Source organism: Rhizomucor pusillus (genome assembly GCF_041956525.1).
Source record: "Rhizomucor pusillus strain CBS 183.67 unplaced genomic scaffold VTP01scaffold_4, whole genome shotgun sequence".
Classification (NCBI taxonomy): Eukaryota; Fungi; Mucoromycota; class Mucoromycetes; order Mucorales; family Lichtheimiaceae; genus Rhizomucor; species Rhizomucor pusillus.
The window spans coordinates 242,830-268,022 of NW_027192146.1; the positions used below are offsets into that span (position 1 = coordinate 242,830).

At 43.8% G+C, this 25,193-nt stretch overlaps 11 protein-coding genes across 11 annotated transcripts; 7 read left to right on the forward strand and 4 right to left on the reverse strand.

Moving 5' to 3' along the window:
• Positions 1-224: 224 nt before the first annotated feature.
• VTP01DRAFT_7387 (uncharacterized protein) lies at positions 225-1,394 on the forward strand (the record flags this gene model as incomplete). Its single annotated transcript, XM_069386393.1, has 5 exons — positions 225-481; positions 542-636; positions 683-808; positions 882-1,229; positions 1,291-1,394. 5 exons carry the CDS (start codon positions 225-227, stop codon positions 1,392-1,394), a joined length of 930 nt encoding a protein of 309 aa, XP_069241853.1.
• Positions 1,395-2,040: 646 nt separating this feature from the next.
• On the forward strand, positions 2,041-3,829 carry VTP01DRAFT_7388 (uncharacterized protein; the record flags this gene model as incomplete). The annotated part of the gene is made up of 7 exons (XM_069386394.1): positions 2,041-2,272; positions 2,351-2,868; positions 2,957-3,289; positions 3,348-3,375; positions 3,446-3,536; positions 3,607-3,690; positions 3,760-3,829. 7 exons carry the CDS (start codon positions 2,041-2,043, stop codon positions 3,827-3,829), a joined length of 1,356 nt encoding a protein of 451 aa, XP_069241854.1.
• A 1,547-nt stretch (positions 3,830-5,376) lies between these two features.
• VTP01DRAFT_7389 (uncharacterized protein) lies at positions 5,377-7,031 on the forward strand (the record flags this gene model as incomplete). Its single annotated transcript, XM_069386395.1, has 4 exons — positions 5,377-5,866; positions 5,929-6,601; positions 6,672-6,855; positions 6,939-7,031. The coding sequence occupies 4 exons, from the start codon at positions 5,377-5,379 to the stop codon at positions 7,029-7,031; spliced, it is 1,440 nt and encodes a 479-aa protein (XP_069241855.1).
• Positions 7,032-8,911: 1,880 nt separating this feature from the next.
• VTP01DRAFT_7390 (uncharacterized protein) lies at positions 8,912-10,615 on the reverse strand (the record flags this gene model as incomplete). Its single annotated transcript, XM_069386397.1, has 3 exons — positions 8,912-9,943; positions 10,009-10,374; positions 10,430-10,615. 3 exons carry the CDS (start codon positions 10,613-10,615, stop codon positions 8,912-8,914), a joined length of 1,584 nt encoding a protein of 527 aa, XP_069241856.1.
• Positions 10,616-11,684: 1,069 nt separating this feature from the next.
• On the forward strand, positions 11,685-12,883 carry VTP01DRAFT_7391 (uncharacterized protein; the record flags this gene model as incomplete). Its single annotated transcript, XM_069386398.1, has 2 exons — positions 11,685-12,128; positions 12,197-12,883. The coding sequence occupies 2 exons, from the start codon at positions 11,685-11,687 to the stop codon at positions 12,881-12,883; spliced, it is 1,131 nt and encodes a 376-aa protein (XP_069241857.1).
• A 1,699-nt stretch (positions 12,884-14,582) lies between these two features.
• VTP01DRAFT_7392 (uncharacterized protein) lies at positions 14,583-16,266 on the forward strand (the record flags this gene model as incomplete). Its single annotated transcript, XM_069386399.1, has 7 exons — positions 14,583-14,643; positions 14,696-14,724; positions 14,778-14,953; positions 15,010-15,107; positions 15,161-15,232; positions 15,294-15,325; positions 15,391-16,266. 7 exons carry the CDS (start codon positions 14,583-14,585, stop codon positions 16,264-16,266), a joined length of 1,344 nt encoding a protein of 447 aa, XP_069241858.1.
• A 286-nt stretch (positions 16,267-16,552) lies between these two features.
• Positions 16,553-17,249, reverse strand: VTP01DRAFT_7393 (uncharacterized protein; the record flags this gene model as incomplete). The annotated part of the gene is made up of 4 exons (XM_069386400.1): positions 16,553-16,931; positions 17,001-17,060; positions 17,118-17,167; positions 17,223-17,249. The coding sequence occupies 4 exons, from the start codon at positions 17,247-17,249 to the stop codon at positions 16,553-16,555; spliced, it is 516 nt and encodes a 171-aa protein (XP_069241859.1).
• A 602-nt stretch (positions 17,250-17,851) lies between these two features.
• On the reverse strand, positions 17,852-19,253 carry VTP01DRAFT_7394 (uncharacterized protein; the record flags this gene model as incomplete). The annotated part of the gene is made up of 5 exons (XM_069386401.1): positions 17,852-17,937; positions 17,992-18,112; positions 18,164-18,751; positions 18,812-18,966; positions 19,022-19,253. 5 exons carry the CDS (start codon positions 19,251-19,253, stop codon positions 17,852-17,854), a joined length of 1,182 nt encoding a protein of 393 aa, XP_069241860.1.
• Positions 19,254-19,549: 296 nt separating this feature from the next.
• On the forward strand, positions 19,550-22,362 carry VTP01DRAFT_7395 (uncharacterized protein; the record flags this gene model as incomplete). Its single annotated transcript, XM_069386402.1, has 13 exons — positions 19,550-19,816; positions 19,884-20,009; positions 20,068-20,185; positions 20,246-20,529; positions 20,585-20,887; positions 20,948-21,041; positions 21,099-21,384; positions 21,436-21,542; positions 21,603-21,721; positions 21,776-21,868; positions 21,923-22,017; positions 22,072-22,226; positions 22,277-22,362. 13 exons carry the CDS (start codon positions 19,550-19,552, stop codon positions 22,360-22,362), a joined length of 2,133 nt encoding a protein of 710 aa, XP_069241861.1.
• A 50-nt stretch (positions 22,363-22,412) lies between these two features.
• VTP01DRAFT_7396 (uncharacterized protein) lies at positions 22,413-23,417 on the reverse strand (the record flags this gene model as incomplete). The annotated part of the gene is made up of 9 exons (XM_069386403.1): positions 22,413-22,472; positions 22,528-22,603; positions 22,666-22,698; positions 22,768-22,921; positions 22,991-23,013; positions 23,071-23,108; positions 23,171-23,230; positions 23,289-23,312; positions 23,373-23,417. 9 exons carry the CDS (start codon positions 23,415-23,417, stop codon positions 22,413-22,415), a joined length of 513 nt encoding a protein of 170 aa, XP_069241862.1.
• Positions 23,418-24,095: 678 nt separating this feature from the next.
• Positions 24,096-25,093, forward strand: VTP01DRAFT_7397 (uncharacterized protein; the record flags this gene model as incomplete). The annotated part of the gene is made up of 4 exons (XM_069386404.1): positions 24,096-24,147; positions 24,249-24,634; positions 24,702-24,820; positions 24,880-25,093. 4 exons carry the CDS (start codon positions 24,096-24,098, stop codon positions 25,091-25,093), a joined length of 771 nt encoding a protein of 256 aa, XP_069241863.1.
• Positions 25,094-25,193: the final 100 nt, after the last annotated feature.

Consider the following 25,193-nt stretch of genomic DNA (forward strand, 5'->3'; position numbering starts at 1 on the left):
ACCGTAAATCTAGCTCAGCTGTAAGAAGAAAGGCAGGTTTGCTTATTGTCTGCAGATGTCGCGAAGGATGGCTATACAGACTGTGAAAGTTTCCTGATGACTCCGCATCGGGCCGAAAGATTTTGCGAGGTGATGAGAAAGACGCTTATGCGCTTGGTGTTACCTAAGTAGGATATAAATTGCTTCAGGGCAACTCTAATTTACCTTCTACTAATCCTTAAACAATGACTATCGGAAACCCTCCTATCCATCCTGTATATGCTGCTGCCTGCGAGGCAATGAGAGATCCGCCTCCGTTTCATTCCGCAGAAATCAAAGTCCTTCGAGAGTTAAGCGATACACGCCCGCTTCCACCAAACACCAACCTGCCTGAAGTTATTGAAGAGGATAAAGTCATCGAAAGCAACGGAAAGACAGTGAAATTGAACATTTTCCGTCCTCTTGGAACAGAAGATAAGATATTGCCCGTCCTTCTCTTCTTGTAAGTTGCACTGCTGTGAGCCTTTGCATAAATTGGCCCTGATACAGTACATGATTTCAGGCACGGGGGTGGATTTGTCCTTGGGTCCAAGCATACGCACAAGAAAATTATCCGCGATGTAAGATGTCTTCATCTGATACGCAGAGCGACTGGATGTCTGATTACTAAGACTAAATTCTATAGCTCACAAATTCCCCACAGCAATCGAAGAAGTTTACGCTGCTCTTTTGTGGGTACTCGACAATGCAGAATATCTCAAGACCAACGTGCAAGCCTTGGCAGTTCTCGGACATTCTGCTGGTGGTACACTGACAGGTGCATTGTCCAGTAAGTGGGCAGATCAACAAAGTTCATATATTTCGCGTATTTACCTAAGAACACATGTAAAGTATATGCAAAGGAAAAGGTCTTCCTACAGCCATTAAAACACAAATTTTGCTGTACCCTGCAACTGCAGCTTCACATGATAAGTACGAGTCATACAAACTATTTGGCAACGGTGACTACCTTTTATCCGGTGAAGATATGAAGTTCTTCTCCAAGGCGTACTTGCCAGCTCCGCTCAGCGAGCTCAACTACAACAAACTGGCCGTGTTGGAGCTTGCAACCAAGCAAGATCTTGAAGGTTTGCCTCCAGCTCTTTTGTTCACTGCCGAATCGGATGTCCTCCGAGATGAAGGTGAACACTACGCCCGGCAGCTCGCCGAAGCAGGCGTTGATGTTGCCGCCGTTCGAGTTCTCGGAGCTAGTAAGTAGCTGACTGCGATATATTGCATTCAAGGAACAATAGATTGCTAATTGCTGGACAGTTCATGGTTTCATCACTGTTCCTGTAGAGACTCCGCAATACCGCTTCACCGTCAAAACCATCGTCGCACATCTTCGTGATACTTATGCAAACTATGGATTCTGAAGAAGATCGCCTAAGCTTATCAAAACTATGTGTATTATTCATCGACACTGCAGACTATTTATAGCAAAGCAATAAAAACTGCAATTTGGTGCACTCGCACGAGTAAAAGAATATGTAGTCACAGACATCGATAACTTGCTAATTCGAAGGGGCATAACCACAGCAGTGGCTGCAGTGATATGCAAGAATGTCTTGATGCATGAGGAGCTAAACTGTGTGGTTTGCACTTACTTGAAAAGTCAGAGCTTGTTTTCATCTGAACATGTCTATCGAAATTCGGCGTAATCAAAACAGCACCGATTTCCCTCTTTCCAAACCGTTTGATGGTATATTTTAAGCATAAATTGTATGTTTACGCCCATCGCATACGGCAACGCTGCGGGGGGCGCAAGAGATAGCAGCAGCAGCAGAAACAAAGTTTTCATTCCCAGTCTGGTTTCTATGACACTTGCCTTATAAATACCTACAAAAGCAAAGCTGTATATGGCCTTCCCAAATTGTCGATTCTGTTATGTTTTCTTGCCCAAAACAATGCTTTCCTCTTTCTTTTTGATCAGTCCTTTCATCAAACAAATACCCTGCCGGGTCACACGCATCCATCTCTCTTTTCCCTTTGCTCTCGTCTTCAGAAAAGAACTCATACGACATGTCATATTACCAGAATACATACCCTTCCTACACCTTTACGAAACCGCAATCCCAAGAGATTGTGCCCATGGACCTTGATCAGCCAGACGAGTTGGCATCTCAAACACACCAGTCGCCTTTTGGTGACAGCTACAGCGTCGCTCCTTTCACCAGTGCTGCCAGTCTAGCACAGCAGTTACGGTTTGACGTTGCGCCAGTGCGGAGAGGTTGTCAGCAAGGCAAACGATTGGGTAAGGCAAACAAGGCATTTATAATTTCAGGAGTAAAAAGCTGACGATTCAGTTGCTAGTAAAAAAAAAAAAAAAAAGATTTTCTGCAATTGTTACCCTACGAAATTATCACGTACATCCTCTCGCTATTGGATCTGCCGACACTCACCAGTGTATCTACGGTGTCTAAACATTGGTATTTGCTTTACCGCAACAGCAGTGAATTGTGGCACCAGCGAATGTTGGAGCTTAATTGGTCAGTCAACCTGCCAGCCAATTTACCTAGCAGCCAGATCGACTGGTACTATGTTTTCCGACAGAAACATCAGCTCGAAAAGCGTTGGACTGTCGGCCAAGTATCTTCGCATTCCTTGATGGGTCACCGCGATGGTGTTTACTGTGTACAGTTTGACGACGACAAAATAATTACCGGAAGCCGCGATCGTACCATTAAAGTATGGGATCCAAATACGTTTCAGTGCCTTGCTACACTCCAGGGTCATCGAGGCAGCATCGTCTCTCTTCAGTATGATCAAGACATTATGGTATCTGGATCTTCAGACACAACCATCGTTGTGTGGAACATGCACACAGGCAAAAAAATACGCCGGCTCAAGGTACAATGAAGCAAACAATTCAAAGTAGAATATTTCATATCAATGTTTTAATCTTTTTCCGTCTTCCTTTCTGTTACCCGTGATCTAGGGCCACACAGCTGGAATTTCGGATGTATGTTTTGACGACAAGTACATTGTCAGCAGCTCCAAAGATGGCACTATCCGTGTATGGGATTTGGTCTCTGGGACACCTCTCCGCGTTCTTATGGGGCACCGGGGACCTGTTAATGCCGTGCAACTTCATGGCAACTACCTTGTCTCTGCATCCAGCGACACTACACTTAAACTTTGGGACATTACGAGCGGGGCCTGTATACGGAAATTCGTGGGTCACATACACGGAATAGCATGTGTAAAGTTCGATGGCCGGCGAATCGTCAGCGGTTCAAATGACCAGACGATCAAAATATGGGATGCAGAGGTCAGTGCAATGTTTGCTTATGCACTCTATCACGCATGCTAACAATGAGTGTCAACAGTCTGGAGCCTGCATTAGAACATTAGAAGGTGAGAGAAAACAAGATCGTCACGTAGATTATGCAAGCAGGACGAACATTAGCATTAACCACCCCACTAGGTCATGAAGGTCTTGTACGGTCACTGCAGATCGATGGTGACAAAATTGTAAGTTGCGGCTACGACCGAACTGTCCGCGTATGGAACTCCAGGTGAGACTAGACCCGCAAGGAAGGTCATCTACACAGTTTTAGGTTTGCTAACAAATGATTTTGCTCTTAGGACTGGAGAATGTATCCTAAATTTTCAAAATGGCCACTCAAGTTGGGTGTTCGACGTTGCTTTTGACAAAACCCGTATAGTCAGGTAAAGTGTAACAAACAAAGACCTTTGTTGTTTTTAGTAACAAGGCGAACTGAAACGCAATGTCTGTAGTACCGGGTTAGACCACAAAGTACTAGTTTTGGATTTTGCTTACGGACTCGACACACGGTTTCTCAAGTAGATCCTCATACTTTCATCCGCTATTACCATTATTACATCCGCCTCCTTTCTACTCTTAAAAACGATACTCACCATCTGTACTATTACTACTACCTACCACACTGCATTTTCCGTGCTTTTTTGTATATTCTTTTTTCATTATTTTGCATCAAAACCGCCAAGAAAAGGACAGGTATCCTGTTATTAGCGATACTTATGACACTTTAGTAATATAATGATAGTAGCGTTTTATTCTGTCGAGTCTTTGCAGCACGAGGCGACACGGATGAAAAAGTATTTTGCCGACTGGCTGAACAGGGTTGCCTAATCGTATTTATGGTTTGTGCGTGTGTCACACAATTTATCGTCTGTACAAGCTCTGAGCTTGAAGAACATGTATTAAGGCTGAAGAAGATGTATGATACGAGGGGGTTAGTTTAGCAATAAAGAAAGTGATCGGGAGTGATCTGACTACAGATCTTCGAGAAGGATCCTTTTTACTTTCTCCATCAACCCTTGATTCTGCATTTCGGCCCCGTGAACAAGTAAAAGCAAGCTTAAAGTAAACAGTGAAAACTATGACCCGGACCTCAAGTTCTATAGACGCGGTTCGTGAAAAATGTTAACGAGACCAAGTGGGAGACACATGCTGGACCCGTTGTGGCAAACTGGCGCTCGCTCTCTTTTTTTTTTTCTGCCCGGGTGTCCGTGCTCACTGTCGTGTAACATGACAATAAGGGCCAGATCACTGAAATTTGTTCAAAGTGATCGAGCTTGTGGCCATTTAACCGCATCTGGCGCCGTACCAATGGTAAGTTCATTGGACGCGGAAATATCAAGCACGTTTGGAGAAAGGACCATTCAGAATTGCCTGGTTCTAGCGCTCTAATCTTCCACTTCTTTACGCTTGCAAGGTTTCAAGTTGGATCGAGTTGGTCACAATTCGAGGAACCTGGGAGACACGCGACCACCACGCCGTTGTGTCGCCCGTAAGGGTCCTATTTGGCAGCAACGGTTGCGACCGAAGCGCTCAGGGATACTCCCCCAATGTCCCAATGAAAATTGTTCCTCGGTAACCTTAACGAATAATTTTTCTCTGCTACCCCTATTGACTAGCAGGTAGTCATATGGCGGTTTCACGATGATCCCCAAAACAGGTTCCCGCACGTCTGACTCCCACAAATGCTTCAGATTCATGGTATACATGCTTCCTGCCCGTCCAACCATGCGGCGAACTGGTCGAAAAGAGGACAGTGCTTGCCTTACACGGTCGATCACCGAAACTTTACACAAGACACGGGGCCATTCGTCTACTCGGTCCTTTTCACCTCGGCTCTCAACGCTCTCTCCACATGACCCATTTTTGGTGACAACTCAAGTGTAGTACTTCATCGTAAAGTGTCTTTACTTTCCCTGTTCAGGCAGGTCGCACCATGAACTCTCTTTTTTTTTCAAAAAAGAATAAATAAAAAACAAAAGGTCCGGTACCTTGAACGACGATCGTACTTTTCCTCTTCTCTCACTTACCGACAAACTTGCCTTTCACTTTCCAGTATATGCTTTAGCAACATGTATTTCCAAACAGCCCCAATGCAAGCTTCGCAGCAGACGAATGAAAGTATGCCGATAATAGCGGCAAATATACCGGCTGTTACTAGTACACATACTCTTGCACAAAATCTCTCCTCCTCTACAGTCGCAACTCAAAATGGCGATATTTCTCTAGACATGTCCTGGTTGGACGTGCCATTCTGGATAAATCAAAGCACTAGCACAACCGACATCGTTGCAGCAACCGCATCAAGCACTCCTGCCACCCAAGCTAGCATTGCTGGCAATACGGTAACAAACTTCCACGGAGGTGCAATGCACACGCTACCTTCCAACGCGTTGACACAACATGCTCCTCCTGCATTTCTCGATCCTACGCGTTCTTTACCCCATCAGACATACCCAGTATGTCAGCAGAATATGTTGTATGCGGAAAACGCTCGGTTAGCGATGGTTAACAGTTTGCCGTTGCATCCCCTGCAATCCAACACCGTGTATGTGAAGCAAGGTGAGACAAACAAAGAAAAAAATTTCTACTTTGGCGAAGGCTGCTGACACGAAAAGATGCAGAGCAACAACAACAACAAACTCAAAGTTACTGGCTATCTAACTCACCTAGCAGCAACGCTTACCACTCTGCACCGCTTGTGACGACCACAGTTTCCATGACAAACTCTGCATCCGTCTTCGACGAGACCAATCTTTTCTCTGCAAATCATCAAAAGCAAATCAATGTTTGTAACCAAGCATCACAGCAAGAGCAACAATTCGGAGGATCAGCTGCGTCAATAGATACTCGACAACATCAACCACCTCCGCAGCAAGCACAGCAACAATCTCCTCAACAATCCACTTTCAGTCCTGTCTCGCCCTTTGCGACCAGTTCTACTGTTGACAGCCTCGTTGTCAAGTCTAGTGTGAGCGAGCCGCTTGTGGCATATCCCGATATTTATGGCAACAGGTACGAAGCCCGCAAACGGAATAAGTCCATGAGCTGGTTAGACTCCCAGCCTGTACAGCCTGCGGGCATGCCCGGATCCGACTATACGCACAGCAAAGCGCCACCCGTTGACTGGCACCATATCCAAAATGACCCAGAAGCGATGCCGCGACCGCAGAAACCACGATACCAAAAAGACGATTATAGCCCGAAATGGGTCAGATACTCGGGGCATCTCAAGGAGGGTTACTGCGACACTTGTGTACCAGGGAAATGGCTGCAACTGAAAAACAGTGCTTATTGGTAAGGTTAACCATCCAAAACCTTCCAGAAAATGACATCGCTATTTACACTTCCTCCCATGCACAAGCAGGTACCACAAGCAATTTTTTCATGGTATTTCCTCCGTTTCCGGTCAGCATTTCGCCGAACCACTTGAGCAGCGCGTCGGCGAAAATGATATTATCGAAGGTCTATGCCATCAATGCGGCCAGTTCGTGCCGGTTTGCAATGGCAGAAGAAAGAATAATCTGCTTTGGTACCGCCATGCTCACAAGGTAAAAAAAATGGTCAAATGAAAAATTATTGTTCCACCCGTAATATGCTGACAAACATGTAATCCTTACCATGTGCAACACAGTGCCATGTTTACGATAAACCTGCTAAATACATCGGTTCCGCCTCACCTAGTACATCCCAAAAGCAACCTATTTACCCTGTCGGCATGCCTTAAATTCGTTCCAACTCACAATACTCATGATACCAAGGAAAGCAGCTGCCAAGTCTAACCGATACCCGCTTCTTTTTTGCAAACAGATTACTATATAGTAATATTATGCATAGTCACTAACGACCCATGTCTGTCAGTCTTCATTTCACTACTCTTATATATGTTTTTGTCCCTCGTTTTTCCTGTATTTTTGTGTCCCTTTCTGTCTTTACACGTACATTATATTTCCTTCCTCTTGAAAACGAACGTTTGATTTGCTACATATTAAAAGCCAAGCATAGCCGTTTTTATGCTCGTTTTCATATGATACTGTAGTCTGTCCCATGGGTTGATTACACGCACATACGCAGTTGGTGGGGGTGTCTAATCGCACGAGCTAAATGCGGTTTCTCCCGTCACTACACAGCGAGGTGCTAAACTCCTGGATAAATTTAGTTTAGTGAGTATAGTATAGCGTCTCACTTAGACTTCTGATAAAATGATCCGACAGTTGCATAATTCTTCCAACTTTAATTTGGAAAAGGAATAAGAGAGGTTACTGCTAAAGATGATATGCTCATGATTTGACTGCAACTACGGCGCTGTGCAAAAGGATATCTAGACTTGTGCTCACAACAACCAGATCATCTGAACTAGGTTGCGTCGATTGTTTCTGTACGCACCACATGCGCTGCTGCCGCGCTATGTATTCTCTTCGATCCGATCACCCGTCATCGTCAGCAGATCAAACGCTCGACAGATAGCAAACTCGCAAAAAGGAACTATTCACTCGTATTCTCGTGTACAAATCGTAATACTACGCCTAAGGTTCGTTTGATCTCAGAGATAGAAAGGTATCGTCATGTACTTTAAGTATTCGATTAGGAAGGTCTACCCACCAAAACTATGGTACAATAGGTATAGAATACGACGACACCCATGCTATATAAGTCGGTCATCCCAAACTACATTGCTGCATACATGTTACTCCAGTTAGCCAATCTTACATCATCGTAAGCTGGTCAGCTTTTGCATTATGGTATTGATGAATATTTATAGATTCTCGCTGCTCTAGATACCCAGGAATGCAATGCCAAACTGTGGCAGGAAGCTTCTACGGAGAGGTAGTGTACGATTTGTATTTTCTTTTCACATGCTGCATAGTTTAAAGAGTTAATAAAGTTAACCTTATGCCTTCTGTAGTCTCTCGGAACACAAAACTGTGAGTTTGCTATGTAGGTTTCCCACACGCACACTACCGCATACGCATCTATATATTCCCTCATTGAAGAACTCTGAAACAGTAATCCGCCTAGCAACGGTGTAACTAGTTTTGATGGGACTAGATACGTTAGTAGATACTGTTGAATTACAACTGAGAATTTGCAATCGGTGTAAAATAAGAGGTAATAGCACTCCGGCTATTTCAGTTTAAGAAAGATGAGCTAAATAAGGCAAAGGCTCCTCTTTAACACACCTGCTAACATGCTAAAAGCGATCTTTTACCATAGAGATCATGTGGAACCAAAAGGGTTTTAGGCCAGTTGTTGCTAATTTATCTCTGTCTCATCAGTAGGACAACACTTTACAGGTACCCTACCACACAAGTCAACCATTGACAAATATGTAAGATAGAAAGAAATTGTCTCCAAAGAAAGGTGAGAAAGAAAGGCTTTCCTGATTTGAACATAGGACATTCCCCTCTTTAAACGACGCGGATTTATCACACCAGAGACGATGTAGCTATTATTGGTTTCATCGTCTGAATAAACATCATGCAATAAATCCAAGGATATTTTCATCTTTTCAGTCTAAACCAGTAGCAACAGCAACTGCCCCACCGACATGTGCGGCTAAAGACGAAGGGCAATTTGGACTCAAACAACAAAAAAAAAAGAACATCGTTACCGCTCGACTATTTTATTCGCCTGGCTAAAGATGATTTTACAAAAGGAGACATGTACGTGTAACAGATCCGCCACACACTCCAGTGGACCGTGCGCGTTCAAGACTGAGGCACCGACGATGCTAGGTTGTAAACTTGGCAGACTCTGAATACCCTGCACGATGCCCTGGCCGCAATAAAAGTCGTTCAATTCGAGCGATCGTATCCGTTGCATGTTACCAATCAACTCGGCTATCGCTTCCTCCACTTGTTCAGGCACTTCACGAATATCAATATTGTAGACTGTTGCCTGCGCATGCCGCTGTTGCCACGCTACAGGCGATTCGCGGCCGCTCCGCCATCCTGTCAGGGAAAGACACTCCAAGTTTTTTGTACAGGGTAGCAGGCATTCTCGCCATACTCGTGCAGTGAATCCACTGCACCGGCCGAGAGAAAGAGAGCGCAAGTGTGACAAATGACTAAACGGTCGGTACTTTGCCAGTAATGACTCCTCCATTAAGTTCCATCGCATCATGAGTTCAGGGTTGTCGTATGCTAAATGGATCTCTGTTTTGGACATTAGATATTCTTCAGAATCGTAAAGGCTGGTGATTGAGAGTTCCTCGAGACTCGATGGCAATGCTTTCCGGGATCGTCCAGTTATGCTAAATGCATTGCCGGCATGACTGCAAGGTTGCTGAAATGTGATGGAAAGTATTCGTAATTTTTGAAGCCGTGAAAATACTGTGAGCATGATTTCGTTGTTGTCTTGCCGAGTAATGACATTATCACAGCGTAACTTTTCCAGATTGGTCATCCACATTGCGATTTCCACCATATCGTCGAGAAACATGTCTTGTAATTGCAATGATTGCAGGCTTTTAAACGGGTATATGTTTGGCGCATGGAGCCGATATTTCCTCAAGACGGTCGGATTGCCGTGTAGTCTCAGCGATCGTGTGTGTGATAATGATTTGGCGGTAGATTTACGGAGGTAGAGTTTATACATATATACAGTGAACTTCGACCATTCCACATCGAGGTTTCGCCACTAGGAACAATGCATTTGAATTGAAATTCTACAATCAGAAAGTTTCCCAAATATTATTAACTTACCATCCACTGATCACTAATAATTTCATGCCATTTTCGACACACTGTCGATATCGTGCATAGATCGCGTGGGTTGGCACAGAATGCAAAGATGCGATGTAAACATTCAACGCTAAAATCGGATATCTTCGTTCGTCTTTCTTCTTCTTCATCATCGTTCTCGTTATCATTACTTATGACTATATGATCTAATAATATGTCGCTAGATGCTGGAGAGCTTTTTGATATTGAATCACGGTTATCTTGAGATTGTACCGGATGACAGGAGAGCTGTCCAGTCGTAGATATTATTCTTGCCCGCTTTTTACTGTAACCATAACTATAGCTGCTGCTAGGAATATGTTGCATTGATTGCGTTCGTTTCGTAGACTTTATATGCAAGCTTAGTTCAAGGCATTCCAGCGGGTATACGCACGATGACTACCTCTCGCATATTAGAGTTTTTTGTGCCGTTTCGAACCACCAGATTCCGCGATAGTAGATTCTCCATGACGTTAAGCTTTTCACCGCCACCACCGTGTCCATGAGCAGGCAAAGACTTTAGATCGACTTTTGGAGTACGGTGTCTTGTTCGATTGCTCTTGTCAGAAAGAGCATTTCGGCCCAACATTCGGAAAGTGATCGTGTAGAAACCTAGAACGCGGAATGATTTTCTTTCTGGACCAATTCTCCGCACACTCCCGTCGCCTTTATGCAAAGAGAAAATAACAAAGACTACTCTACAGAATGCAACCATTTTGCTTTTTACTTTTTTTTCATACGGTATATGTATATCTGGGTATGATATATTGTTGACATGCGCGGTATTCAGCATAGTTGATTGTATGTTTGTTACTGTGTAGTGACCTGCTCACGTGTTGAAACGTTTGAGGAGAGAACAAGGTACTCTTCTCGGTCACAGTAGGGTATCCAAAATATATAATTCGAGCAAGGCATTTCTCCCTTTGCTGATATGTAGTAGCTTAGGTAGACGCAGGTTACGCAGGTGATCACCAAGAGTATGAACAGTGTGCGTCGCCGTCGTTGATAAGTGAATGTACACGAGGGTGGTTCGTATTCTTCAACCAAATCTTGGCGCTCAACGTCGTCGGTGTAAGTGTTACCAGCATACAGCAGTGGCATGAAAAGAGTAGGAAAGAATGAAGGCCAAACAAAAGAAGGAAAAAGGAAAAGGAAAAGAACAAGACGAAGGTAAGTGACAAAAGGCAGCGCGTCACGGGACAGTTTTGTTTGGTTGTGGACCGTAGCCCGTGTGCCTCTGCGCGCAGAAGATTTTTGATCCGTTCCAAGTATGCTGCAGTGAAACATTTCTTCCACACAGAAAGTTTACAGGTGCGAGAGATGAATTCGAAACCCATTGGATTCTGAATTGTTTGAGGTTTTGAGGGGTTGGATGGCCCGACCAAAAATGACAAGCCGCCATCTTGTAAGAGACGGAAACGATACTTGAAGGATCATAAGCGAGAACAAGCTCTGACATTCGAGTATCGAGAAGAAAGAGCAATATCGTGTGGTAATCGATGACAATAAGGATGAAAACAATAAAATGCCAGCACTGAAACTGGGCGCGTAAGGGCAAGGCAACGCGGCTGAGAAAAAGCGAAAAAAGTTTTTGTGATGAATATGCTCAATGTACAAGGGTTCTCCTCTATTCCTTTTTCCTTCCAGTTTTCACTGTTATGCATTCGTCAGTGCAAGGGAAAATGGTAACCGGCGATTCTACTCGACGAGGTTCAATGGCAATATCGGCATTGCTCAATGAGGAATCCGTGGAACCGCTTCCGACACCAGCCATCGAACGCCATTATTCGCAGCAGTTCTTTTCGGATGATAATGAGAACGTCGATCATTTGTCTGTCGATCGCAAAACGAGCAGTCCATCGCATACCATGTCCAACAGCAGTGTAGCTGGCCCAAACAGTGCTGCTCGCATCGATAACAGCGTACCGAAAAATGAATCGTCAGCAAGCATCCCTGGAACAATGGCGAAAGCTAAACGCAAGAGGGTTACACAGGAACAATTCCAACGTTTAATGCAGGTCTTTGAACAAATCGATACCCCAAGCTCTGAAATCAGAGAAAATCTGGCAAACGAACTGGGCATGACCAAACGAGAAGTACAAGTAAATCCTTTACATGACTTTATTGCATAATTAGTCATACATTTCTAATGTTTACTTTTTATTCCCAGGTATGGTTTCAGAATCGCAGAGCAAAGATGAGCAGGGCCAGAGCTGCCGCTGCTGCTGCTGCTGCTGCTGCCGCTGCTGCCAACGCAATCCATCCTCCACAAGCGCCGAATCAAACACCTATTTCGGGATCTCTGGCGCCGCCTACGACCATAAACCGTATTTCTGCTGCACATTCTAAAGACAAAGGCACCCATGATCTGATCCATCCATCGTCTGCAGCAACATCCACGACAGCAACTGCTCACTCCTTGCAACCGATTGCTCCTATGCCGTTACAAAGACCGATCCCTTCACAACCGCCACCACCCGCACCTCCAGTGAACGTTGCTGCTAACCCTACTAGCTCCTCCTCGTCGTCGCTGCACGCTGGTGATAAACGACCGATTGCACCTCGCCGGCCAGCCCAGAATCGACACAGTATGGCGTTCCCCTTGGACGTGTACCGGTATCCCAATCTTGCGCCTCTCGATCATCCAACCGTGAGTCCGACGCCCTCCCCCGGCATACCCTCTGGAGTACAACATTCTATGGCAAATCTCACTTTACAACCAAGAAGACACGACAGCCAAGCTGGTCGTGCGCGCAAACGACCCAAGTCCGCTATCGATATACTTGTCAGTGCTGCCGAATATGTTGGACAGGATTCTAATGAAGAGATCAAAGGAGAACGTACACCTGTTAGATAGAAAAAAGGAACCTCTTGTAAACAAACCCAGTAAGGTGTTGCTCAAGAAAGTTAGGACTTTTGCATCAATGATCAAATAAGATCAAGTAATGATTCATCGCCTATAAATAGCAATAGCTACCAGGCTCTAACCTCTGAGTTTTCTCATTTCATTGAGCAAGCGTCCTACTTTCCCGTGATGACTAAGAAAGAAGTCTGCTTGACTATTGTTCAAAACTTAAGTACTTTTCCACAATATATCACAAAGACTGTATTTACTTACTTGGAAACGCGCAAGTGGCAGAGTACAGACATGACGAGCTGCTGGGAATCCACGGCCTCCTGTCTCTAATCATTGACGACAACTAAACATCATCTCAGATCCACACAGTCAAGTCATTACAAAATCAGACAGGCCTTTTCTAGACAGGCAGCACGTTGACCACCAGCATTCGTCACCGCATCTCTTGCCATCGAGGGTTATCCGTGAAAAAAAAAGCCAGAAAGCTTCCCAGCTCGGGTTCTCAATTTTGCAAGCTCAGCCTCTTTACAATAATGGCATAGCTATGAGTTAAGTGCATTTGCAGCTCACAATTTACACCACAGAAGAATGGTAACGATTTATCTCTTTACCTACAGTATATCTTCTTATTTTAGAGCTATGTAGAAAACAAAGCAGTTGACTCTAAGTCAATGATTACGTCCGGTGAACTCGAAGCATTTTAATTACAGAGTCCATTACGCTGGGAGGGGCCATGTTGCAGTCGTGGGACTTCCTCTAGACTTGGCAAGGTCAACCAGCGATGCATTCGCTTATTAGAGAGAAGGAGAAATGAATAAAGGTTGGGATGACATAGAATGGCGTGAAATTGGTCCTATCGTTTATTGGTCAAGATGTGGAGGATATATATATGACTTCTAGCTACTGCAGATGTACGTAATATCACAGATACGTCATATGTGCCATGGAACTGTACTGGTAAGGACTGCGAATCCTGTGGATAATGCTGACCACATCGTGTATATAATGCTAATTGCTTCGTGTTTTCGGGAAATACATCGTCTGTTGTAATAAATTGTAATAAATGCTAGCAAACATACCTTTGTGCTGTAAATGGCATTCTTCAATATCTGTCTCCACATCGACTACTAGGTAGTTATTGTCTGCCCAGAAGTGACATAATCAGCAGAAAGCAAAGTAGTTTCCGATTAAAGCCATAGCTAGATATAGAGAACAGATAGGGAAACGAGGCCGAAGCATGCAGAAGCTAATTAATACTTTGAAATATTCTGCAATATAATGCCGATCAGCATGTGCTGAGCTGTATTGTCAATCTATAACAATCTTTCCTTGAATAAATCCGGATACTGTATTGTCGTATGCGTGAGTAGGAGATGTGTGACAGATTTTCCCATACAGGCGAGCCAGCTGTCAAAGATGTCATAGTCTCTCCAGAGGTGCTCCTTCAATTCGTTTAAGAAGTTTTGGCACCAGAGACAAAATACTTGTTGGTTGACAAAGGTACAGAAAACGAAGAAGAAGAAAACCACATCTAGTGAAGTGTTTGCACTGAAGAAAAGTTGCATATACAACGCAAAGTTTTGCTTCAATAATAAGAATATTACAACTGTTCCTCCATATCTGTAACTCCGAGGTTTGTCTGTAGACTTACCGGAAGGTCGTCTTCACAGCTCTTCTTCCAGGCACGTTCGAACGAGACATGCAGGAATCTCGTCTGCCCAAGCCTCAGTCGCGCATATACCCTTTGCACAAACTGAAAGGTCAGTAGATCGTCGCGTATTGCGCTTTCTTTTTGCTTATGAAACACTATAGACTTCCACGATCGGAATTTGATCCAACTGGTGCGTTTCTAATGTCAATCGCGTCTGGTAGCATCGTTAACTTAGATCTGTAGGATACTGACTACCAACGCGGTGTCGTCTGGTCTTCCACCAAAATGAGCGAGCTCATCGACTCGTTAATGAACAACTACTATATACCACCGTTGATCTTCTCCAACAGATTCACCGAGGACGGCCGGTTTATTCGATCCTGCGTGGACGGAAAGCAGCGACTTACGTCAATTTTCTCGTAAGCAAATTGCAAAATACATTTTAAAGGTTTAATACTAACGTAGAACTCCTTAGGTTCATGGAGAATAAAATCCCATTTATCGACAATTCATCAGAGGATGGTCCTGTTGATCGATATTACTGCGAAGACTTGATGAACGGAGCTTCAACCGGTATATCCATATACCTATTCCGTTGCCGCATACAATGCTTACAGTCAATGTAGATACCTATCGACAAAAATATTTTCTGACCGAGGAACAAAGAGAGATGTTCAACGATTGCGAGCTTATGTGTGGTATGCGCACGAAAAATATCTGTGCTGATTGCTTCTCTTATCTAAACATATATCTCTGTAGTTGAATATGATGACATTGATGAAGACGTTGAGGTTAGTTTCTTTTTCTCCTTTTCATTTTCTTCGGTGCGAATGGTCGATTAAACTTGAGAGTTTAGGTTGATATTTTCTCTCGAGTACAGCTTGGTGTCCCGATCTCGCCCGCAGAGCGACTAAAGGCCTACAGATCTCCGAGGGCTGATTTCTGCAAGAAATTATACGAGAAATACCGAGAACGGCTATCAAAGTTCTTCCCAGACCTCCGAGGTTCCACACTTCGCTCCATTGCTCAGATAGCTTCCTTGGTCAATGAGGATGGAGACAAGTACGACGCAGGGATTAACCATATCCAAACCTTCTTGAAAAGTTCAGAGACGCTGGATCCGGATGTTGAACATCGTATCAAAAATGCGCTTGAAATTCTTGTACGCCTAATGGAAGCTCGTCCAGATGCCTTCGAACGAGTCGATTCACAAGGAATCAAGAGTATGCATCTGGTATATTATAGCTTATTTCTAGCTCTCTGCCGTCGGCGACGCACTTTTGCAGACTTGGCAGGTGATCTATTGTCTTTACGAAAATATCTGCAGGAACGCTTGACTACGGCGACAATCAGCGGCAAGAGCTTCAAGATTGCAAAGGAATGGATCGATACCAGACTGGATGAACTGAGTGCTGTACCAGCAAATGTTAGACCTATCCATCCGCCTGCAAATGGTATCAGGGGAGCGCGCTACGAAGAACCGCCTATCGATGTCAGAAATTCAGCTGAACTGCCACCTCGAAAACGCCAGCGGGAAGAGACTAGAAGTGCTGATTCCGTGTCGGTTGACTTGAGGTCTTCTGCTCGGCGACAGCATCTGCAAGAAACCAATATGGAAATTGAACCTACGGATCCTTCACCGCGAAAAGCTAACGGGGATCCAAGACTTGCTGCCCGTCGACTACGAGGCCCTCGGATGCCAGTTGTCAAAAACGAGGCGACTCGATCATAACCACTCTGTTTATAATTCCCAAATTGCATAAGCTTATCCCCCTCATGTACATTCCCAGCCGTATAATGAAACCTATGCATTGTAGCGTTACATCTCCTTCTTTGCACTTCCTGTTTGCTGTAAAAAGACGTCTTAAGCGTACTAAGCTGACATGACCTTGTCGCACCCTTTTGAACATTGCAAGATTGTTTATATCAGCGTCTGTGCATTCTTTATTCAAATGTTGATCTGTGTTCCCTTTTATTCGCATCGTTGACTGTGTAGTGAAATCGTTCGGCCCAGTTGCTTAATACCGGTCTTTTCTACCTCCGTATGGACCGCGACCATCTCGTCCTAACCGACTATCCATATCTCTGCTGAATCGTGGGCCACGACCACCGCGCGGCCCATCGCGCGGCGCCCATTCGCCCCGTCGTGGTGGAGGTGGACCGGTAAATATCGCTACGTCGAGATAGTCTCCGATAAAGAATCGTAACTGGTCGAGAGTCTTCTTCTGATCTTCGGTCGGTCTTCCGTTGTGAACTCGTCCCAGTGGTTTACTAAGATATACTCCTCTTTGGCTATCAAGATAAACGAGACGGAAACTGAGTCGAGAGTCCGGAAGCTGAGCTTCAGGCGTCACCTCCTGTATTAGCTGGGCCAGTTCCTCCAAAGTCGCGTCCTTCCTGGAGACACAGTCGAGCGAGCTCCTTAATAAATAATTCATTTTCTACGTATAGTTTACATGTTCATACCATGTGTATAGCCGAAGCTCATCTTGTGTTGGTAGATCGCGCGGTGAGAATTCATGGTTGCTACAGTGGAACGAGTTGGAATCTGATCTGTACAGTTGATCAACTGTATTGACTTACGCGTGGTGTCCGTCCAAGCGTGTAAAGATCCTTAACAAGAAAGGACATTCCTAGAGACAAGAGTATTTAAGTCGTCAGTTATTGAAAGCTGTCTCTGTAACTTACCTTTTCTCGATCGACTTTTGTTGCCATAATCGTGAGTCTGTGCAGGAAAGAGCAAGAAGTTGCAAGCGGAGTCGTTCGTTCCACAAGGCTCGCAGACGAATATCAGCCACGGCGCTGACCCACAGTAGCCGCTTACACCAATGATGTCCTCTAAATTGCACGCAGCAAGGAAAGGCTTTGGATGCTCAATTTCTCCAAGTTTCATTGATTACTTTTTGTCAGTCGATGCAATTTTGAGTTCATGAACAGATAAGCATAATTTACCACGATATTCTAGCAACGCATGCATGCGTAAGCACTACTTCTTCCAGTTCTTTAAAGAGTTGGCATTTGTTTGCATCTATCCCATTATTGATATTTCGATGAATATATCCTTTTAAATAGTTCCAGCGCTAAAATTTATTATGTAGGCGAATTCCGCAATCACTCGTGCTTAGGGAGCACGAAACCTTTGTCAACAGATGGTATAATATAGATTTCTCCAAAGATGGTATATTGCTTTTACTGTCTGTTGCAATGGAGACATATCAGCGGCTTTGCTTGAAAATGAGAAAATGAGGACGGAGGACAGACAGTGAATGACTAGTATAGACAAGTTGCTAAGCGACTTTGGAAATTATTAGGAGCCTTTAGGAATTAACTTCGTGAACGAATTCTTTCCAAAGTTTGCTCAAAAGCGTGGGACCGAGGGAATATAGATCGAAGCTCATTTCGTCTACATGCTTCATTGGTACAACGCTGAGCAAATCCACCTTATAAGGATGCTTACCATCATCTTCTTGTACGGTTGCGTCATCAGCTTTGTTCTCTGATATTATCGCAAAGAAGCGATCTTTCTGCTTGTCATCCATCCGAGTTAAATGCCGAGCGAGCTCTAGCATGTTTACCTCCTAAAACCTTGTTGAATAGCAGATCGTTACATACATATATCAAGAAATTACCGGCGGTATGCCCCAAGCTTCTTTCAAATTGGCATCAAGTTGGGATCCATGGATTGGGTCAACCTTATCAAGATCTTGCTCGGAATACACATCATCCACTATTGGTCGCCTCAGGTTTTCCATTTCTTTTGCGTATTGTTCGCCAGCTTGTCGCCCTAGATCAGTCATTGTACATAGTTTCTTTGGCCGTTTGTTCATTTCGATAGCCTCAGCTTTGGTGGCTGCATAACCGGCTCCGTGACTCCAATACTTGTCGAATTCAGACTTGATTACTTCTGGAGTCACCGCTGACTGAATATCTTGCAGATAGCGATTAGGATCTTTTACAGTGCCGTTGTAAGATGTTGTATCAAGGAGTGTGACAGGCGAAGATGCTTGATACGTCGACAGCTTTCCGTAATCTGAACCTTGCTCAATTGGTGATGCATCAGAGTGCTCTTTTCTTGAAGTTTCGCTCAATTCAGACAGTGAATCCGGAGAAGCATCTTCTCTGGATTTATCGTCGATAGAGATCTTATTTGGTTTGGAGGGACGACGGCGAGCTCGTTTTAGGGTTTCTACCAGTTCTGCTGAAGGATTCGGAAAATACTACATCATGTATCAGTCAGTAACCTATCTGCAAATGGGCTCTTATTCCTATGCATATACCAGAGTGTGGACTGCAGAGTAGGAACGTTGACCGAAATTAAGATCAAACAACATGACCTCGGTGTTGGCAATGTTGTTTTTGAAATGTATGAGTATCCGCATATCAAACTCGCCCCATCCTTTTTCTTTCAGAGCGTAGGGCTCAGTCGTGACCACTAACGTCTAATAGATTAGATTTCCGTAGAGAGAATGTACCATTAGACATTCTACCTCGTCGAGGATTTTCAAACGTCGGATGCAATATATACTCCACGTAATCTACAATCTCTGATAGCAAACCTTCCAATTCTCTTGTGCCGTCAACCGCCACCAGCTGTATCTTCCAACCACGCCACAATGCTCCTTCTGCAGCTGGCTCCTTTGGTGGATTTTTCAATATCGTATTTTGGGAATAAATCTTCACATCAAGCGATAATCCACCCTTGTAATCAACTCTTAGCATACATTGTAGCTTGTAGCTGCGTGCTGTACAAGTAAGTAGGCATACATACCATGATAATTGTATGATATATCTTTGGATGTAAGCTTTCAGGTCGGTGAGCTGAATATGTGAGATCTCACACCTATTGATCACGTAAACACCGGTTTGTTCCTTGCTTTCGTTAATTCCAATCTCTGTTGAATTGAAGTGTATTGGCCTGTAATAGCAGTATGGGTATGCGGCCTGTACGGAATACTTTAAAAGAGAGGGAAAGGACAAAGGCGGAGAAAGGCCGTCCACGCTTTGTTTCCGTCGCAATGTATGACGACGATGATTTCGAATTTGACAATGTGTTTATGGAATCGGTCGTTCAGGAACTGGACCGACAAGAGACGCAGTTTTTACAGTCTCAGGATCCCAATGGAAGGGAAGCACTGACTGATCTAACTACATCGCGATCGGAAGCAAGGATACCTGATCGTGAACCGTTTGTGACGATCGACTCCCCTGGTGACGATATTGCAGCTCTCAGCGAGAGACAAGTCCCCAGTGGAGCATGTAATATGGTTTTCTCGAATGAAAATGTAAGCATACTGGGACCAAATCCAACAATAAAACATGCTGGAATGGGTATCCTGAGTTTCTCGTTAGCAGGCACACTCCACCGAACTCCATACTTTGGTGGAACGTCTGCAGCTTCAAATATCGCAAGATCAAGAGGAGAAAAAATCAGCATTGAAAGAACTGGAACGCTACCGTGCAGAATTGCAATTTAAGGTGGGATTCACTGCCACATTGTCTTTGTTTTCTGTCCTCCCTTCCTGACCGAATGCAGACTCAAGAGTTGGAGAGTACAAAACTTGCTCTCAATATGCTGAAAGCCAAACAAGCCCAGTCCAATGCTAATTCAAAATCGAACATAACATCACAAGCGACTGTATCATCCCGGAAAAGTAAGCAAACTGGACATTTAAGAAGGAAATGAAGTTCCTAAAGTAACACGTGTGCTTTAGAATCATTTTTCCCTAGTAGCGCCAGCTTTTCAAAGCCGGTATCGAGAATTCCTTCGAGGAGAGAAAACACAATGGAAGTGGAATCGCCTGTCCCAGAGGTGCACAGTGAACCAAAATTGGAAACTGTTCAAGGATCAGCCTCTGCGACGAAGAAACGCAAAAGAGAAAGTTCGCATTCAGAACCAACTGCCCCATCGAAGCAAGTCAAAATAAATGATAACGACGACGAAAATGTCAAGAAAGACAAAGAAGTACTATACTCATCTATCGACTATAGAACAAAGGTTTGGACCTGTCTTTCTCGGGAAAAAGAAAAACTTATAAACAAAAATGTTCTAGCTATTGTGGAGCATGCTGGCTTTCGACTACAATGAGTCTCAAATCCAAAATCATGGTGTCGTCAAAGACTTGACGTATACATGGTCACAAGATCGTACAGCTACGATTTACAACTTTCTTGCAGAAAGGCTCCTCCTGGATAACACGGCAAACAAAACTCCAAATTCACGACTGGTGCCCCTTGTGAGCAATATAGAAACCATCTTGACAAGAAACGAAAAATTATTTGATCTCGAGAATACGGTCGAAAAATTGATACAGCTTTTAGGTATCTACATTGACATATCGACAAGCGAGCAAAAGGTAATTTTCTATTCTTCTCCAACTATCAAAGCCATCTGTAAATAATGACACATCGGATAGGTATCGAATGTCTTTGATGCTCTGCAGATACTGAGCACATTAAGTGATACCTATCAAGAAGCAAATGAATTCATGCTGTATGACCTTATCCTTGGTAATCACTTACACCATAATCTCCAAGTTGGATCTGTTATTTACGAGCAATATCTAGGAGGAGAACTATCAGTACTTGGAAAGTTAGCAAACTGTCTTGAGATATTTAAGCAGCTGAAGCGAAGGAATCACACAGAAGAACAGATGGAAGCATCACAAGCGCGAGAAGTATCCAGTAAAAGTTTCCGTGATATGCTTGTCTTTTGCAAGAAACATAAAATCAGCGCAAAGGATGCTCTACAGATAAGCGAGGAAAGCGATCAGTCCCAAGTTGATCTAGTCCTCTTCATCCTGAATATTTACATCAACGTTATTCGAAATGCAGACATGGAATCAACTGAAAGGTAAAGCTGCCTAGCTCCTTGGATACATTTCAGATGCCTAAGTATTTGCAGGTTTCAATTTATATTACAGCGTAAATCATTTATAAAGCTTTTATCTGAGCAAGCACCGTTCAGCATCATTTCCAAGGCCTTGGATATCATGATATTGCTTGTAGAAGGTTTGCAACTTGTTCAATTTTTCCAAAGAGAAGTCCAGATATCCTCAACCCGCTACTTAGGCCCTATACGCTCATATTTCTGTGGTGTCAAAAATGCAAAAGTTGATGATAGCTCGGCATTCCATAACGTAGTGGCATTATTATCTCTGCCCCTCCCAAATGCGCGATTGGAGGACGAGGTTTGTATTATTGGTTACATCAGACAAACCACAGTTACTTATGACAGCTTATAGTGGTACAATGTACGTATCAAAGCTCTGACGTTGATGGAAACTATTTTGCAATTCGGATATCCAGACGGTGTGCTGCAGGAATCTTTCAAGGAGGTACAGTCTAACTATCGCCACGTTTGTAAATGTCTACTTTAATTGAGAAGTTAGGTTGCTTTACTTTTGGTCGCACTGATGAATAAGGAATGCATTGCAATGTCGAAACGCAGCAATGAAATCTCCAGACAGGTCCCAAGGAAAAAGAGGTAAGTTTCGATGGTACAGGATGCAAATAATGATATTAACAGCTGCAACGAAAGCTTTGAATTTCTCGTGCACGGAGCCGATCTAATGTGCGGAATTCTGAACACATACCCATCCGTTTACCAGACTCATTGCAAGAAGGAATCATTTATGCACAGAGTTGTCCGTATTTTCCGAGTCGCTCGCGAAAACTTTGGAATTCACCATGGAAGTAAGTACTAGGACGCGCTTTAAGCACTCCGTCATCTAATGTAGCTGTAGCCGTAACGAAACTCGGGAAGCTTGTCACATCACTGCAATCTATGTCTTCTGCACATAGCTCAGACGGAGCAAAGACGCAAATGTAAATATTCTAAACAACATATACTGCGTTTTTATTGCAGCATGGTATCATTCATTATTCGTCCTTCTTCTTCTCACTACTTGATGCCGCTGGAGAGCTATCGACAACTGCCGTCTATTTGCATGATACTTAGTTTCGCCCTCTTCTATTTCTCATTGCAACCACATACCATTCCCTGTAATCTAGCATTTTCATCCTCCAATTGGATAAGATCTACCGTCAAATGATACGTATGTCGTAAAATCCTACAATGGAAGCTGGCTTTTAGATAACCTGCTCCTTAGCACATTGATCATCATAAGCTTACAAAAACAAGAAAAGGGTAGAGCCTGTGAGATACCTGCAATGATGCAATGTCAATTATCAATGGTACAGGCTACCTATCATCTATAATAATGTATTTACTTACATATTACGTTGGGCATAAAATTTCTTTGCCGAGTAGTTGGCATCTGCTCGTGCATCTTGGACTGCCTGCGCGCCGACAACAGTGTTGACATCCATATCTCCTGATGCGCTCGAGACGGCCGCCACGCTAATTGTTTGCAACCGGTTCACGGAATCTACATCGCAAAGATTTAATATGTAAAGGTAAACCCAAAACTTTATAATCATATTTGTCTCGCGCATACCAAGGAACAGCACGAAAATGAAACTATCATAATATTAGTTGAACAGTTTAAGCATCTAATTGTCTCCGTTCATCACTTACACAAAAACGATTTTCAGAATGTATCGCACATGTCCCATCTACATTAAACATGAATACGCGTGGTTACACGGTGGGATCAAAATGCAGGTGCTCCTCTTACCAAAGGATCCGTAGCGAGAAATCTAAAAACTGAAATGCGCCATTTGTTCGGAAAAGGCACCTGCACGCGTGATTGCTAATGATAAGTACCATTTTTCATAGATACAGGATATACGTACCATTAACAATAGAAACAGTAAAATCTGAGCAACAGGTTTGTTAAAGAAACAGTGATTAATCACGCGATGTATGCGTAAACAAACCTCTATCAAGAGTATCAGGAAAACTATGGAATAATATAAAGTCATTGTTCAAAGGTAGAAAAAGATAATGGAAAAAAGTGAGAAAGCATGCCTAAAACCATCGATATTTCTTGTCATCGCAGAAACCCATGTTTTTTGCGGAGCGTTCACCAGGCTGGCTCAAAATCAGTTAGGGCATGACGTACCACCAGCAACCGGCTTTAGCTGCATTCAGACCATCGTTTTAGGACCTACTTGTCCAAAACGACGCTTAGTACACAACTGTCAGGATTTTCACCCTTCTTTAATACTAAAGCAACACTAGGATGTACGAGTGCAGGATTATTGTCACTGCTCCTTTGAAATTCTAAAATTGGTGACTACACAGTCGCGAATCTCCAAGATATCACTCGAATCCCCTCTCAGAGATACATTGCTAACAGGTAAATATACGTAGCAATGGACTATATGAGCAAACAAAGTATACACACAGTTATCGTTAATCAGTCAATCGAAAATGATTCGAAAAGTTGCAATTGACATTATCAGCTCGAAAATAACGATGACAAGGGCATGCCTTGTAGAAGACTAGAGATAAGAAGGTAAAAATGGGCGATGGAAAGCTCGAAAAGTAGTGGGAATTTTCAACGTAATGCATGTGAATTTTAGAGATCTTTTCTCGGGAGATGTGACGGGATAGGTGCCTCTTCCGCTTCTTGCCCTTAAAGTACCCCACACTGTACAATGTCCAACCCTTTGCGAATTTTCGTGCCTGTCAAGCGCGTTATTGACTTTGGTATGCACTTTCCCGTGTTGCACGCGCTGTAGACGCACATGCTTTCGTGCAAAATTAGAGACAGTTCGAGATTTCAGAGTTGCTGATTATCTTTGCCATAGCTGTCAAGGTCCGTGTCAACGCCGCCAAGACAGATGTTGACCGCAATGTAAAGCACAGCATGAACCCCTTTGACGAAATTGCTATTGAGGAAGCTGTCCGCATCAAGGAGAAGCAACCCAAGTCTGAGGTTGTTGCTATTTCGTGCGGTTCAGCCAAGGCTCAGGAGACCCTGCGCACCGCACTCGCTATGGGTGCCGACCGTGCTGTGCACGTCGAAGTTAAGGATGATAGTACCTTGCAACCTTTGGCCGTCGCCAAACTTCTTCAAGCATACGCAAACAAGGAAGAAAAGAAGCCTGATTTGTTCATTCTCGGCAAGCAGGCTATCGATGACGATAGCAACCAGACCGGCCAGATGCTTGCTGGTTTGCTAAAGTGGCCTCAGGTAAATGCCACCTTTTTTCCCACGGTCCTTTTAGGGTATGGAAACGCTAAGTTAATATTGTTATTAGACGACTTTTGCCTCCAAGGTCGAAATTGAAGGCCAGTCGCTTAAGGTTACCCGTGAAGTCGATGGCGGTCTGGAAACTGTCGCGACCAAGATGCCTGCTGTTATTACCACTGATTTGCGGTGAGTGAAAATTCTGGTTAGCTACATGCATGTAAGCTGATGAAATATATCCACTCCAGCTTGAACGAACCTCGATACGCCTCTTTGCCAAACATCATGAAGGCTAAGAAGAAGCCCTTGGTCAAGATCACTCCCGAGGAGCTCGGTGTAGACATCAGCCCCCGATTGCAAACTTTGAAGGTTGAGGAGCCACCAAAGCGTCAGGGCGGACGCAAGGTCGAAAGCGTAGACGAATTGATTGATAAACTCAAGAACGAAGCCAAGGTCTTGTAAATATAAAAGAAAGAATAGACAGAGCAATCGCAGCGCGCTTTTTAGCCAATACCTCTTGCTTTCATCTATTGTCCAGTGAGGAATGACAATGTATGTGTAT